At 41.0% G+C, this 17,553-nt stretch overlaps 2 protein-coding genes across 5 annotated transcripts in view; one reads left to right on the forward strand and one right to left on the reverse strand.

The window, feature by feature from the left end:
• The first annotated feature begins 404 nt into the window (after window positions 1-404).
• Window positions 405-3,036, forward strand: gbx1 (gastrulation brain homeobox 1). The gene is made up of 2 exons (XM_056738619.1): window positions 405-1,006; window positions 1,656-3,036. Exons 1-2 carry the CDS (start codon window positions 571-573, stop codon window positions 2,165-2,167), a joined length of 948 nt encoding a protein of 315 aa, XP_056594597.1. The 5' UTR covers window positions 405-570; the 3' UTR covers window positions 2,168-3,036.
• A 3,757-nt stretch (window positions 3,037-6,793) lies between these two features.
• The window catches only part of agap3 (ArfGAP with GTPase domain, ankyrin repeat and PH domain 3), a 148,167-nt gene continuing 137,407 nt past the window's right edge, over window positions 6,794-17,553 (reverse strand). For all 4 annotated transcript variants that reach the window (XM_056737802.1, XM_056737803.1, XM_056737801.1 and 1 more), the window contains 2 exons: window positions 9,400-9,655; window positions 6,794-9,326 (listed from right to left, as the gene is read on the reverse strand). In XM_056737802.1, coding sequence (XP_056593780.1) covers window positions 9,126-9,326; window positions 9,400-9,655 — 457 coding nt within the window. In that variant the 3' untranslated portion in view covers window positions 6,794-9,125. The remainder of the gene's footprint in view (window positions 9,327-9,399; window positions 9,656-17,553) is intronic.

Below are 17,553 nucleotides of genomic sequence, written 5' to 3' on the forward strand. Positions count from 1 at the left end.
ATCATCAATCAAAATTAATAATAGCTGATTGGGTTGGTGTGGTCAGCGCAGTCCCCTCGCATTCGCGTCTCAGTCAATGTGGATGGGGCACTGAAGAAGGGGGGGACTTGACCCGTCTATTGGGGTATCCACTGGGAAACTACCCCCCCTCAAAGCGGCCTAAAAAGTCAGGGACTGAATAAGGAAATGAAGCGTAATTTGAGGAAGATGGATGAGTCTCCGGGGTAACTCCCCCTTCTATCCTCTTGTATTGATGATAACCGTTTGCGCACTGTGATGTGTGTGTGTGTGTGTGTGTGTGTGTGAGAGTGAGAAAGAGAGAGAGGGGTGGGAAAGCGAGGGAGAGAGGGGTGAGTGTGTGTTTACGTCTCAGTATGTGACAAATAGAGGCTGAGACACTCAGAGCTCCAGACAAAAAACGCGTCAGGTCTCAGTCAGAGTGACTGCGAGGCGCGGAGACGCAAAGGACCCGTACGTCGCCACCGGGATAACCGTGGACCAACATTTGTGTGATTTGTCTAAGAAGGCCACTGCACGGAATTTATACGACCAGACACCGCTCACTTCACCATGCAGAGACCGAGCGGTCCGGGGACGGCGTTTTCCATTGATTCTTTGATTGGCACTCCACATACGCGGCCGGGGCACCTGCTCTACACGGGCTACCCAATGTTTATGCCATACCGGCCGCTTATGATTCCGCAAGCCCTGTCTCATTCGTCGCTACCATCGGGTATCCCTCCTCTGGCACCCTTGGCATCCTTCGCGGGGCGTTTGACCAACACTTTTTGCGCAGGGTTGGGACAGGGGATGCCCTCCATGGTGGCGCTCACCACCACGCTACCAAGTTTCTCGGACCCTCCAGATAGTTTCTATCCCCCGCAGGAGATGCCCGGGCCCCGGCTAAGCGCGGACGGGACGGGGATCAACAGACAGGAGAGCCCACATGAGGACCTCAAAGGCGCGGATCTCCTGAACTTCTCGGAAACTTTTCAGGCGGTTGCAGGTGAGCACTGTGGATTGTAGATGTGGCTGACAGGTGGCTTTCTGGTTTCAAATTTAGAATATTTAAACAATGGAAAACTTGTGTATTCGGTAAAGTTCCATTTTTAGGAAAAAATGTTTAATTTTGATTTCTATGTAACATCAAGTCTTAAGAATTACTGACATGTAACGTTGGTTTGCAGAAAGTTCTTAATGTGATTCTGGCTTAAATTGTATTTCACCAAGTTTTGTCATTTATATTCCATAGACAGAGAGTGACATGAATAAACTTGGGCTTCAAAAGTAGTTCTTTATGCGTCTAACTATTGATTTTTATTTTAATACAGATGAAATAATTCCTCAAAACGATCGTTTGTACCCAAGTATTTTTATTTGTTTGTGAATAAAAAAAACTAAAATCATGGTCACTTTGAAGTTTTACAAACAAACAAAATACCAATTATAAATGTTATGATAAATGTTGTATTTATAACCACATCTTTCTAAATAAAAATCCTTTGGACGTTGAGAAATGTATTGCACCACTGACATTTTATATAGCACGTTTTAAGTCAAGGTTCTTTAAATCTATGGTCACAAGCTGAAGAACTCATTGTGTTTAATTCACATATATGTAGCCTAACGCACATCTTTGCTCTCGTTGTCTCCAGGCGAAACCAAATTGTACAGTTCAGATGATGAGAAACTGGACCTGAAGTCCACAGAGGCTGCGTGCAGCGACAGAGAGGACAGCTCGGCCGACAGCGAGAACGAAAGTTACTCCGACGGGAACACCTGCGGATCAGCAGTCCAGAAAGGCAAACTCAAGCCCGGCTCGGACCCGTTGCCCCCGGGCGCATCGGCGGGTAAGAGCCGGAGGAGACGGACTGCTTTCACCAGCGAACAGCTACTGGAACTAGAGAAGGAGTTTCACTGTAAGAAATATCTGTCTCTCACCGAGCGCTCTCAGATCGCGCACGCACTCAAACTGAGCGAGGTCCAGGTCAAAATCTGGTTCCAGAACCGCAGGGCCAAATGGAAACGGATCAAAGCCGGCAACGTCAACAACAGATCCGGCGAGCCCGTTAGGAACCCCAAAATCGTGGTGCCCATTCCCGTGCACGTCAACAGGTTTGCGGTTCGAAGTCAACACCAACAGATCGAACAGGGCACCAGGCCATGAACTTCTCCATTAAAATGACATTATCCTTTAAAAGAACATTTACACGATCCACATTCCTACAGGTGAAACGGGACAAATGCATGAAGAAGGCAATTCCCAATATAGAAGGACTTCTAGGTAACACTTCATGCGCTTTCGTTCATTACAGAGCCATTGGAAACACCAGGATTATACAATGCGTAACAGATACTCGGTCTATGCGCACTCAATTCTGAATATATATATGAATATATATTTTATGACATTTTAAAGCACATTGACCACAAGTGATCTGTTAAGCATTTTAAAGCATAATAATTGCGTTTGTGAATGACACTGACAGTGAAAGTTATAAAGTGTTACCGAGTTTATCGTAAACCTTTATTATTTTCCAAGGTTTATTTTCTCCTCTCTCCTAATTTTTTTATTATCTTTAATTTATTGCATTGTACATTTGTAAATATGAAATGTGTCCACGCGACACACATGTGCACTATGAAACAGACTGTAAAGAGACATTTTTAAAAAATAAGTATTTATGAGTTCCTGTCTAGTGAGATTTTTGCATGTGTGGCCATTTGTTGTCTTATTTCCTCTTTGTTTCAACCGTTTTGCATGTGCTCTTAAAAGCATTTTTGGCCCTTAGAGGCTTCATTTCCCCAATTATCTGTGAAAAAGGTGATGGAAATAATAAATAAGCTACAGAACACACTGGCAGAGTGATATATTACCATCGGCGAGAAAATAAATAATCACAGAAATGGTGCTTTATTGTCAATGCTAGCTTAACAATAACAAAACAACTTGAAGCAGTAATTCAGTAACATGGAAAAAGTTATATTTAATGCATGTTTGAATAAGCTGTATAGTTCTTTTCAGCTTTGTAAAATTAATAGATTATTGATGTTTTTGTTGAAAGATATTTTTATACAAAACAGTCTTAAGCGTTTTGTGAAATATTCATACGCACATTTTGTTGAGGTGTGTCGTACATTAAAGTTGCACCGCGAGTCAACAGTTTGGTTAATTATTTATACGTTTTATTTGCTTGTTTCCTTCGTTTCAACACATTAAACATGAAATAAGAAAATGAAACTATAAAGGCAAAGGAAACAATATAAAATATATTATATAGTAAAAAATAATTCGAATATTATTTAGGTTTTATAATTGCGTCACAATAAAAAACGATCATCTATATTCTTATTTTCCACGGTTTGTATTTTTAAGCATCAAACCATTCTGCGTTAGAGAAAATATTTTCTCGCAGTATTTCTTTTTCAGGTATTTTATTATAGTTTGGACGATGCATGCGTCCTCAACTTAAATCTCTATTCATTTATTTTTCTTGACCTTCCTACTGCTTTCAACACATTTACACAGTTGTGAACCCTTTAAAGGTGTCCTCGCTTCTAGATATCCTGCAGATTGACTTTATTTGATGCATTTTGAGCAGGTAATAGAGCACATCTGTCATTATTGTGTCAAAACACCATGGGGTAAAAATGTTTATCCTTGCGTTAAAAATGAACATCAATTTACTATTTTGAAGAAACTGGGAATGTGAACTTTCGAGCCTTCAGCAATTTTTTTCTTTAAATCAGCTTCACTGGTTTCGACCATTTCTTATGGGATATTCTATAAGTTTTGGAAAATAAAATAAAAATAGGTTACTAAACGTCAAAAGAAGAAGTTTCATACATGATGTTCTTTGGGGTTTCAAATTAAATCCAGCATGCATACTAGAAGAACTAAACTGTCTATATGTTCAAAGTAATATCTGCCAGAGCGAAACTGAAGTTTTCATGCAATATGAAAGTATGCTGATATTTCATTTAGATGACTATGACATGAACCATTACCCACGCGATATAGGCCTGAAAAAAATGCATCTTATTTAGTGGACACACAATTTGTCCGTTCACACCAGCAAAAATACATAAATTACTTATTCTATAATATTCTCGGCGCACAAGCTCTTTAAAAAAAAAACTTCATAATGTAATTAAACCATGTCAATGCACCACATTTGACCAATATTTACAACATTGTGGAATTCCTAAATTTCCCTAAACGTTATGAAGGATGGAGTGTGAAATAATGTGTTAACAACCACACATGTAAATGTGTCTGAAAAACAGCATTTTGACATTGACCCGAAGCAATCAGATGAGAGTTTTTGACTCTATGATGACCAGTGGGAATCCGAAAGAAAGCGAGAGAGAAAGAGAGAGGGTTTGTTAATGAGCAGGAGAGTCATTTGTCTCTCATTGGGAGGCCATGCTGTCTCAGATTAGACTGATGGAGCCCTATTACACTGGTCATATCCAACACACTGTAATGAACTTTTACATCAATCATTATAGGAGAGCTAAAGACCAAGATGGGTCTCTCTCTCTCTCTCTCTCTCTTCAATGGTTGAGTCCCATTCAGCCAGAGTCTCATTCATTGTCTTCCCGCACCCTCGGGTAGACCTGCACACAGTGTTAGAAATCGGTTTTCTTCATTGAACAAACAACGAACACAAAACAAGTCCAAGGTCGATGTCAGAATGAAGGTAAACTTGACTTGAAACTTGCATGGAAACTATAGTGCATTTCAATTTAAATCATTTTCTTTAACGCAATTATGTGTAAAAATACGACACAATTTGCAAAATACATTTTATTGTTCAAATTTTATTGTATTTTAACACATACATTTACGATAATTACAATATGTTTTCTATTGAGAAAGTTACTAAAGCAGAAGATTTCCATTGCTTGCTTGTGACGTCACACGTGACCAGTGGGCAACACTGTGGTGAAATGTATTTTATAAATACAATTGATTTATTTTAGTGTTAAAACTAGAACGTTATATTTTCATGACGTCACGCGTTCACCGGTAGCGTTGAAATGCAGTGCTGACGGTTTCTGATCTCACAACAGCACCTTTGGCCATAATTAAGTTGCCCTTAACCTACTAATGACGAGTTAGAGACGACAGATGCCGTGTCTTTATTCGACCTCGTAAAATGTCCTGTTCAGTAATGTGAACTTAATGTCTGTTAAAGCTGCTTTCGCGGGCAGAGTCAGCAACAGGACGCCAAGAGTATCCTACAATGATTTATGACACGCCAGCGACGCGTTTCCTCTCATACGTGCTAATAGAGAAGACGAAACCGGCATTGAGACGCGAAGGCACACCCTACCTTACCTTCTGAACATCCCCAACACGACCTGCTGCAGATCTCAGCGCTCAGCCCTGTAGATGTCATCGATGTCGATCCTGTCCAATCAGATTTCTCCTCAGCGAAACGTGCGGAATGAAAAACAAGCCCATAATTTATGCGCGCGCAGAACAATCTCATAAACTAATGGGGAATGTCTGAACTTTCTTGACTCGTGTTGTCAGCATGTTGCACTGACACGAGTGTGTAACTTAATTGTTTCAGCCTCCAGTAACCGCTCGTGCTAAATGCCTAGCAGCTCGCGCATTTACATATCCGCTCATTTAGAGACTCCGCTAATTAGCATTCTCATTATGCCAATTACACTAGCTTTAATTATTATAGCACCGTTACGACAAAAATGATCCGCAAACCAAATAGCCTACAGAGATATTCCACAAGGTGCTGTTCAGAGGATCCACTAATCGGGCGACCAGCACAGCTTGTCAAGAGCAGAAGACTTGTTATGACAATCAGATTAATTGCTTAATTGATATCCTCGCATTGTTTCATTAACCGAACACAAGGTACCGGCTATTCCGGCTCCTCGGCGAGCGCTTTCCGGAAACCTTCCTCAAAGAGAAGTCTCGGGGAGGGTCTCGTGGACGCCCACGCCGCTGATGTATGGGCAGATGCATCAAATCACACAGGATAAACAAGCGATGAATTTCATCAGTGCCATCACAGCCTTAATTTGGCTGCCTAATGAGTCAGAGCTAGTGGCGGAGATAAAAGTTGTCAGAGGCGCGGCTCTAATGAATTTCTTGCCACTTGTAATCAAGGTTGGCTGTCTGAGGGGCCGTGATTAATGGGGCCCTGGAGGATTCCCTCGGCCTTCACTTCTCATTACAGCTAATGCATTCTCAGGCAAATTAACACACTGAGCCGAGTGTGTGCGCGTGCACGCGAGCGCGCGACAGAGGATCCAACCGAGGAGGAACGCGCGATACGGACTTGAAGAAAAGAAAACACCATATGACATTTAAAGAGCCCATTAAATGGAAAGGATTGCCTTTGTTATAGTTTCGAGGCCGTATTTATGCGATCATATAACACAATTAGCTGTTTATGGTGTTTGAAATGCGCCTCTCTTTTAGAAAATTGGCCAGAAACGATGATAACCGGAATACATTTAAATTAAATCAGTTATTGAAAAAAAAAAGACATGGAGGTGAACTGAGTTTGTTTCATTATTAAGATGTCTGCTTAAACTGACACGCGTTTATCAAGTGTTTCTATTTAAATACAAATTAAGTTAAATGTCCGTAAATAAATGTTCGTCTCCACAAACCTCACTGTTTATATCACTGTGGAAATCTTCAATACGTGCCACAGAACAACAAGTGAGATAAAAGATACACGTCACATAATTATGTGCTTAAAAAAAACACATTTTCATAATCCAATGATGAATGAATGATAAAGTTTCTCTGCACTCATGGTATAAATCATTTTATTGGAGTGTTTATAATGTCAATAGGCAGCCAAGCATCCAATCACACAACAGATAACTCCCATTAAACCGCTCCATCACTTTCAGAGGAGCATTAGAAAACAATGGCAAATTAAAGGAACAAAAGAAAGGCGTTATCAAACTGCTCAATAAAAGCAACAACAAAAGAATTATTTACATCTTGCTTTTATAAATATGTCAAATGTACATATAATACACAAAGTACCATAATGGCCAGACAATGTGCACACATTGAGACCCAAGATCAGGTACCAAAACAACTCTCTTAAAAAATGTTAAAATGGTGCTTTTTCTGGTATATGACTTAAGCACGTTATCATTCTAACGGCTGATCATTTTAACCTCCCAGTACAACAAGCCAACCTCATGTCATCACCAAAAAACAAAAATGCTTAAATGCATGTTCACTCAAGATCAAACTCCGTAATGTTTTATGGAAAGCCATTAAGTTGGCGGACCCCCATGTCGAGAAATTTAGGCGACGTGCATGTTGTTGTGCATGTCGTGTAACATCAAGTCCACGTACCATCCAAAATTTTAAAATACAATTAAATATCGCATTGCAGACTTTAAAAAACATTTTGTAGATGTTACAAACAAAATACCAGGCTTGCATTTTAAATCCATGTCATTTCTCCCTAAGCTTGTTCGAAAGGGGCTGCACGAGCGCCTACAAATCCATGTGGAGTAGAAAATTGTACCTGCTTTAAAATAAAACGTATATAAACATAAAATACTGTCTGGTAAAAACAGAGGTTGAGCATCTCTCTGATTCCGCTCCTGTTCAACCCTAACGCACAGAAAATATTCATCAAGGTCTAATTTATATTTCAAGTAAGGAGAGTGAACACTCGGTTAATTCTCACCGATTCTAAACGCTTACACACAAGCAAACAAGGGTTAAGGCTGTCAGGGTTTCAGATGGGTGTGATGGGTGTCATTTTATCCATCAATTGGCCACACTACACACAGCTAGCTGCAAAAGGTTGACGAAAGCTATTTATACACACATCTGTACACGATCCACATCATCCATCCCGTTTGATCGCACTAGAGTTATCATCTGGATTGTGATGGAGACAAAACAGACACGCTCGCATTCGGAGGAGGGTATCACACTAATGACAAAAACACACGCTCACTAAAGTTCACAGCAAGAGCGTCTTCTAGCACGTGGGTTCTGTCCAACGCACCAAGCACCAGGAGACCAGTGTCGTACGGTAAAGAGACCTTACGGGTCCAGAAATGACTCGCACAAGGCATCTACAGTAGCACAGTATTGGTTAGGTCAGTAAATGAAGAACAGAAATAAGTGTGGCATTTGTGTTTTGTCAAACAGATGATGTTTTCCTCAGCAGGGGCGGTTTCCCGTACAGGGTTTAGACGAGACCTCGACTAAAATACACGTGAGAGCTGTGTAAACCGAAAACTCAAATTCATCAGTGTGATTGTTTTGTCTCAAAAAGCACATCAGTAATGTTTTCTTTTGTAAGGTATGATTGTAAAAACGGCTAATTTAATGAAGGCCTAGTCTTGGTTTAACCTAATCCTTGTCCGGGAAACTTCCCCATAGCGTCATGTGTTTCTGAACAGCTAGAGACCTTGAGCATCATCCTCGGACACAATTATTTAATGTTTGAACCTGAACTGAAAACTGATTTGTTGTTCAGCTTTTGTCACTGTTTTTTATTTGATGGGTTCCTGACCGACTTCATAAGACGTATTTGAACATCACTAGGCTTAAAATGCAAACTAAAATGGCCGAACACCAAGAATCCATAACCGTCATCAGTATTGATGAACCTTAAAATTTGAAGAGTTTTGATGAAATGTTCCGTTCTGTCCTAACATTTCCTTTTTGTTATACACACCCAAGATCCTAAAAAAAGTAAGTTGACTTCAGAAACAACTGAGCGTCAATGTCCTTACTGCTCGTCTACTTCATCATTTCTTCACCATCATGACATTTCAAACCTTCATGACTTTATGAGAAAAACACTAAAACATCTCTCAGAATATCTTCTTTTGTGTTCTACAGAAGAGTCATACAGATCTTGAAAGACATGAGGGTGAATAAATGACTTTAGTTGTACTGTCCCTATAATGCACGGAGTTGTAGTTGGAAAATGGGTTTACATGATGTGCACACATATTCCTAACAATTCTAACATTGGACCTGCGACATACTGATGGGAACGTTGAGCGAACATCAAATTCAGTGAGACACGTGAAGGCTCGGGTACAGGGCACTACGGGCGGAGCATCAGGATGGGTACAGAAAACCTTCGGAGGGATCACATGATGCTAACGCTACGGTTGAGCGCGGACTGAGCGTTGTTGTTGATGTTGTGTCGGGTGGCCGTGGACAGGACTGTAGCATCGCCCGGGCAGCCGTGCTGGATGAGGATGTCGGCGCATTCTTGGCTTTCCGCCTGCAGGGCGTAGGACAGAGGCGTCAGACCGCGTGCGTCGCAGCTGTTGACATTCACACCGTACTGAAACAAAGAGAGAAAAGTATTCAAGTATTGAAGTTTGAGCTTGATATGAAAAAGAGAGACAAGTCCGTACCCAGATGAGGAGCTGCGTGATGACCACGTTCGCCATGGCGCAGGACAGATGCAAGGCTGTGCGTCCGTCTCCGTCGCCGTACGTCTCGTTGACCTCTTCCTTGGTGCCGTGGGCGAGCAGGAGAACCACCATCCTCAGGTCATCCTCCACCACCGCCCTGAGCAGCTGCTGTCCCAACGGCACGTCTGACTGCGGGAGCCCCACCAGGAACAGCTTCTGCTCGTATTTAGCTCGGATCCAGCGTTCCTTCTCCTCCCTGTGAAACAGAAGACACGGGTCACGTGACGCCAAAACTGAGATGAAGCAGGTCACAGGGGAACAAGGTTAATGACACAATCACACACACATTTTCTGCGTTTTCGGGGTTCAAGTCTGCCCGGCTATCGAAAGGTTACACATTGTGAGCGGCACGTCTACGGTGGACAATATGGGAGTGTGTGTGTGTGGGGGGAAGCCGTGTTTTTTATCACGGCTGTCAGTCCTGCCCGGTGGATCCCCACAAAGGAGGCCTCTCAACACCAGCCCCTCAAACCTCTTGGGGGCCGCAGGCAGCCCGCCAGATCGAACGGCCAAAAGAAAAGGACTGAAAGAGGTACACTCGGTTTAGAGAATGGAGTCGAACTCTTCGCCGACCGCCCGAGTTCTATCTGCTCCTCGCTATCACCCGCCCACCCCCTCGCTTCTCTTCTGCTGGCATTCAGGGCCAGCGCAAAATAAAAATCGATAGAAGCCTATCTGAGCATGCTCAGTGCGAGTCTGACCCGCTGACCTCTCGCGGCGGGCGATAAGGGGAGCAGAAAAGAACTGTTGTTTGCCTTGCTGGGGTGAGTGACAGACAGTAGAGAGAAAGGGAGAGAGAAAGGGGGGAGAGTGGGAACGAGCGAGAGCGAGAGACAGAGAGAGAGACAGAGAAAGTTTAGAGAGAGAGAGGGAGAGAGGGAGAGAGGGAGAGAGAGAGAGAGAGAGGGAGAGAGAGTGAGGGCTGATAGAGGTAAAGAGAGAGAGATAGCGTGAGAGACCTGATAGAGGTAAAGAGAGAGATAGAGAGAGGGCTGAAAGAGGTAAAGAGAGAGACATAGAGGTAAAGAGAGAGCGATAGCGTGAGAGGCCTGATAGAGGTAAAGAGAGAGAGATAGCGTGAGAGACCTGATAGAGGTAAAGAGAGAGATAGAGAGAGACCTGATAGAGGTAAAGAGAGAGATAGAGAGAGACCTGATAGAGGTAAAGAGAGAGATAGAGAGAGACCTGATAGAGGTAAAGAGAGAGATAGAGAGAGGGCGGAAAGAGGTAAAGAGAGAGACATAGAGGTAAAGAGAGAGAGATAGCGTGAGAGGCCTGATAGAGGTAAAGAGAGAGATAGAGAGAGATAGAGAGAGGGCTGAAAGAGGTAAAGAGAGCCCTGAGAGACGGGTGTCCCCATGAGACTCCAGTAAGCCGCTGCCAACGAAACAGAACAGCTGAACCACAGCTATCGCCAACATTACAACACACAACCAACAAGATGACAGACAGAACTGACACAGATAACAACGGCTACAGATCTGAACCGACTTATTTACAGGTCGACTGTAGTTTAATGACAGAAAACTAATCATTTGTCATTTTTTTATACCATATTGCACCTTTTCACATTGTTGTCAACAAAAGCAGATATGTTGAGAAACGTCTCATTGTTCATACAATGGAAGTCAATGGGGGTCAATGTTGTCTGATTCAGAACATTCTACAAAATATCTTCTTTTGCGTTCTACAAAGGCAAGAAAGTCATACAGGCTTGGAATAAAAAAATCATTTTTGGGTGAACTATGGGTTTAAATCCATGAACCGGTCTGGAAATGATACCCTGTATGTCTTAAATACCCTTTGAACAAGCTAAAGTACAAAAAACTCCATGGAGTCTTATTAAAGAGAAAAAATATGATTATTTACGAATAAATAAATGTTTAAATTAGGGCCGTCACAGTATCATTATTATCCTCGCCCACAGAATAATCCTTTGTCAAAATCTTTAATTTTAAATCTTCATTTAAAATTCAAATGACTACATCGTTGTCTTCCCAAGATACTTGTAAATGATCAATTCTGTGCAGTATGGACCGCAGCGTTATCTTTCCTTTCATATGCACATGTTAATGACAGTAGCAGTGATTGGCCATCTGAACGAAGCCACGCCCCTTCACTACCCTCTGGACCAGAGATGCTCCTCTGATAAAGAGCATAGACACAGAAAGGTAAAAAAAAAAATAGATGAATAACATTAGTATGTTAAGTTTAAAAAAGTTCAGTGAAAAGTTCAGACGTAAGCACACAATACATGATTTCTAATGCAAGCGTTGAATTGATCACCGCTCAAAACTTAGGTGAAAAAACAGCACATTTAAGGGTGTAAGAGCATGAATGACATGAATGAGAGTGTCACTATTCCAACAAAAATAAGTACAAAAAAGAAATGAACTTGAATTCTAGAAGGGAGGAACCTGAGACATATCTAAGGATAACAGCCTAGCAACAACCCAGGATGCTGAAGCAGCCCCATAGCAACTGCATAACAACACCCTGGCAACCACCCAAAACACACTTGCATGTCACTCATTTATAAAAATAGCACCCTGTGAATGCCCTGCAAATCCCTCAAACAGGCGTGTAATCAATATCCTGCAGCCCATAATGCAAAAGTGCTTTTAAAAATGAAAATAATAAGCACCCAGAATGCTAAAACGAAGCACTTAACACATAATTAAATGACTCACATCGGCTGTTACTTTTCGGGTTTTAGGACGGCGCTCTGGCACAAAATGGGCTTTATGAAGCAGAACAAATGTTGTGGCATCAGCACACTGATAATCTGTTATCTGGTGCGTCTTACATCACACCCCCCCCCCCCCTGAAGACAATTCCATGTGTACGAGATGCTTAAGTCACTTTGGCAACAATGGCACGAGCTAATGAAGAAAGCCACATGTGTAATGGTGTTACTCTGAAGATCCTGACAGCTCTTTGTGAACGAGGCAGAGAGCGATTGAATGGACTCAAGGCACAGTGAATCCTTCTTCAGTGTGTGTGTGTAATTAACCCCCGTCCCTCCTCCTTCAGCCGTCAATCTTTCAAAGCTTGTTTTTCTTCTGAAGAGATCCACCCTGTTGTTCCCTCTTCATCTGAATTCCCTACAGGAAACCCACCGCGCCATCACAGACCTCTCAGAGCTTCTGGACTGGACAGTAAAGAGACGGATAAAAGGATTTTGGAAATGAAGTGTTTGGACAAGCTTGAAGAGGTACAATCACTTTTGGTTTGAAAGACACGAATGGGTTAAAGAAATGATGAGTTTTTAAAACTATCCCTTTAAATGTCATTTTCATTTAAAATATTATCGTAAAATAACTTCTGTAATATATATAGACTGTATATATAAAAATTTGAAAGAAAGAAAATCATTTGTCCAGAACGTTTCTAAAGCCTCTCTCGATCCGTTGACGGTCACCTGTCTTGAAAAGAAGGGAGGAAGATTTCAGAAGCATCAACAAGTTTCTCAAACAGCCCCGGTCGTCTCCACTTGAAAGGAGAAGCGTGAAAGAGGGGAAGAGAGGGGCTGGTAATCCCGCCTCGGACTTTTGTTTGAAATGGAGACCCAATCCAAACACGGGGCTCTGTGTGGAGGGTTTATGAGAGAAAGCCGAGAAGCCATGAAAAGACACTTCCTCTCGGCAGGAGGAAGGAAAATAAAATGTGCGGCTTTAGCGTGTCAAAAGCGAGGGAGGGACACGGAGGCCAGGAAAGAGTGATGAGATGGAGAGAAGATTCTCTCTGCGGGGGGAAGAAACCACATTCAGGAAATAAGGCCCATGGCTGCCCCTCTCAACACACACACACACACACACACATATTTGCAGTGAATAACAGGGTTGCTTGGGGGACATTGAGTGTGAGAACACTTGAATGAAAAGGAGACAAATGTGGGACAGTCACTTGTTATTTTGCCTATAAAATGCTGTTAAAAGAGAACGTTTTAATACAGTCAATTAATAATAAATCATTACAATCAACACAAAATCTATTTGAACTTATTTGCTCATATAATACATGCTGAAATATGCATGAGTTCATGTTATTCTATAGAAAAAAGGTTTAATAAGTTTAATAGTCATCAAAATGCACATAATTAAAAACTATACGCACAGAGATGAGAATGCTTCTAAGCCTCAACACTTTTCTGACTTTTCTTTTCTGATGTCATCAAGACAATATGGGCGGGGCCTCAAATAGCACTTGCCAATAAAATGAAGACCTCACATTACACTATGCAAACAAAATATGGATTGAAAGTCATGTCCAAACTAACATACAAAATTGCTCACATTTGTTAAATGCACTGGAATTGATCAATACACGTTAGAAATTAATTTCTTCCTTATTTTATAATGATTCTTTATTATTTTAGTTTGTGTACCAGTACATATATTTATACACTCTTAAATAGAGAATACGTGTCCTTTAGAGGCAGAATGAGTTTATTTCTAACGCTTTCTGAAAATGCATCAAAGGAATGTTTTAAGTTTGTGCTTGAAACAAGAAACTTTTTTGCCAGCAGGGTAAGAAAAATTTCCTTGAAAGTTTATGTTTCTTAGCACTTTTTTAAAACAAATTATTTGTAATTGACTTTTCACAAAATAATAATTTTGCTTTAAGTAAATGCATTCGGGTTTAAGAATGTTTAGATGTTTGTTCTGGAAATCAAAATACATAGAAAGTAAGAAATGCATTTTTTTGAACCGCATTATCACTGCTGTCTTTCTAAAACCTCTGTAATTTGTGTTTTTTGCCTATAACTTAATTATAATTAATCACCCTTCGTGATTGTCACTGGGTTTTACAAATAGCTAACCATAGGTATTAAAAAGTGCTTGTTTACTTTGACAACACATTATTGAATTATGACAGTGTTTTTAATTTGGCCTTATGATAATTTTGTATGTATTAGTATTTATTAAGATATTTGAGATCAGCAACAGGAAAAAAGAAAGTTCCAGCTTTCAAGCAAAAGTTCTTGGCATTCTGACCCAGTCCTGATCTCACCTGACCTCAGTGATCATGACAAACAACTGGATGATTCTTCCAGCCTGACCCCGAGTTTTAGTACCACATGACTGCACTCCAATACAGAGCAAGAAACAACAGGGTAATTACTCAAGTCAGACCAAACACCACACAGCCGTTTATGAGCCAACAAGAGTCTTGGATGGGGAGGGACGTTCTGGGTCCCTATGTAGCACACACTCGAGGGGAGGCGACTATCCGGGAAGCAATTGGACATGCATGTGAAAGTGGACCATCAGACACAAATGACGGAGGCGTGGAAGAGGGTGAATGCCTGCTGAAACACACCGACCAATCAGAGAGCAGGAGAAGGAAGTGAATGGGTTCATGGAGGTAAGAGGGGCGCAGAGGAAGGGGAACTTCTGAAGGGCACATGCAAACACAAAACAACCCCTTTAAAGTCTCAAAAGACACATCAAACAGAGGGGCGGCAGAGTCTTACAGCCGGCTCAGCAGGGATGGAGTGTTTGTAAAGGAGAGAGAAAGAGAGAGAGAGGAAGAGAGAGAGGAAGGAGGGGTTTCCATGAGTCATTCGAATGCTGTGGCATGCATATTTTCACTTTGGATGTTCTCGGTGTGTGCAGGCCACTTTTATGAATGACAATCAGCCTTTACTGAGCACTTCACATGCTAAACACAAGTTGTGTTAATGTATGAAGGAGTCTTTATCTGTATGACTGTGAATGATGAACCTCTCGTTTTAATATAAGGAAAATACAAATAATGTGAAGTTAAATCCTCTTTTTAGCTCCTAGCCAAAGCATCTGCTTATTTGTTAATTTGTTGCATTACAGTACAACAAAAAATGATTGTATATATAAATATAATGGTTTTTTTAGGTAACATCTATACAACACAAAATTCTTCTATCTTAAGAGATTTGAGAAGAGTTCTCAGTTGTGTTTCATTTAAGTATCAACTTAGTTTTTACAAAAAATGTTTATCACAAAATAACAGAAAGAAATACGACAATTGTACAATTCAATCAAGAGTGTGGAGGAGTAAAATGAACAGAGGTCAATTTAACATTTTTTATCAAATTGACTGAAATCCAGATTGAGTTGAGATTGAGATCTTCAATTATATTGACTTTTGATCGAATGCGAGACAAATGTGAGACACATTGTTTACATCTCTTCTCAAAGACACATTTGTCAGATTTCTGACTCTTTATCTCAGGAGAAATATCTGAGACGCACATGAGACTTAACTATAAGTTCCCATTTACTCTCCAAGTAATTGAATTGATGTCCAGATGAAAAAGTGGAGATATTAAAGAGATCTCAAGTGTGATTCTACTTTAAACGGGAAGGTTGTGCGCTTGAGCGAGAGAACAGGAGAACAGAGAGAGAGGGTGAGAGTTTAGTGAAGTGATTCATTTGTATTACAGCGACTGCCCTGTGGGTGAAGACCAAACGCCAAATTATTTCTGAAACAAACTGGAGGATCATCAGAGCTATTACCTGCTCTGGCCCAAAGGCACAGCGTGAGAAATCGAGAGAACAATCTCTTTCTACTCAACCTCAAAAGAGCAAAGAGAGAGACGAGAGAGAGAGACAAGAGAGAGAGAGAGAGAGAGAGAGTGAGACAGAGACAGAGAGAGAGAGAGAGAGATAGAGAGAGACAGAGAGAGAGAGAGAGAGAGAGAGAGAGAGACAGAGACAGAGAGAGAGAGAGAGAGAGAAAGACAGAGAGAGCAAGAGAGAGAGAGACAGAGAGAGAGAGAGAAAGAGAAAGACAGAGAGAGAGAGAGAGAGAGAGAGACAGAGAGAGAGAGAGAGAGAGAGAGAGAGAAAGACAGAGAGAGACAGAGAGAGAGAGACAGAGAGACAGAGAGAGAGAGAGAAACACAGAAAGGGAGAGAGAGAGAGAGAGAGACAGAGACAGAGAGAGAGAGAGACAGACAGAGAGAGAGAGAGACAGCGAGAGAGAGGAAAGGTGATATAAAAGATGAAGGAACGTCACAGATATATAAAGAAATACAGATGTAGACGTACACAGTGATTCTGAACCTGGGTTTAATTGGAAACAACAGAGATGTCAATAGATTTATATAACTCACTGTAACTAATTCAATGTTCAATATAAAATAAAACACTTATTCTATATTTCCGAATGAAACGCATGTGGAAGCAAACACTAAACCATACAATAAAATACGAATCAAATAAAAATCCCTCATGGACACCGTGGACCACAATGAACAAGTTTTTGTAAATCATAATGTCCATTGATAAAGAAGCAACAATACGATTTAAAAGGGACACATTTCCACTACACAAGACAAAGTAGATTGGGAAGTACAGCTTTCAACGTTTTCACCTGCGTATGTGTCTGCATGTGAATCGTCCCGTCTCATCAACAGCTGAAAAAATGATCTCACATTGTGGCAGACGGCTGCCAGACAATTAGAGGCAACACGACAACACGCACAACTGCCAACTTCTAATTTAAGCTCTAAACACCCTCAGACGAGCCAACCCCTCTCTCTCTCTCTCTCTCTCTCTCTCTCTCTCTCCATCTCGGCAAGATTTATGGCCACCCAAGAATTCATGACAAAACTGTGTAAATCTATCATAAATCTATCAATCTGCTTAATAGATTACCCTGAGAGCTCCTTGATCGATTGACGCTACTCAATAATTAAAACAATATTTATAATTAGAACTGCAGGAAACGCATTATTCCTCCAGCAGGTGAAGCGCGTTCCTGGAAGTTTTCCACGCGTGTCAATGACAGAGCTGCAGGAGGAAATGAACACCGTCTGTTTTATGTCAATAAGATAAAGAGAATAGAACTGATATTAAAATACAACAATTACTATTAAAGGAACAGTTCAAACAAAATAAAAACCATCTCAGCGTTTTGTGTTCATACAATGAGAGTCGATGGCGGTCAATGGTGTTTGTTTACTCACGTTCTTCAAGATATATTTTCTTTTGTGTTCTGCAGAAGAAAGAAAGTCAGAAAGGTTTGAAATGATGTGCAGGGCAGTTAATGATGATGGATGAACTATCCCTTTAAATATTTGTTATAAATAATCAATATTAATAAATGTGA

Source organism: Triplophysa dalaica, chromosome 23, assembly GCF_015846415.1.
Source record: "Triplophysa dalaica isolate WHDGS20190420 chromosome 23, ASM1584641v1, whole genome shotgun sequence".
NCBI lineage: Eukaryota > Metazoa > Chordata > Actinopteri > Cypriniformes > Nemacheilidae > Triplophysa > Triplophysa dalaica.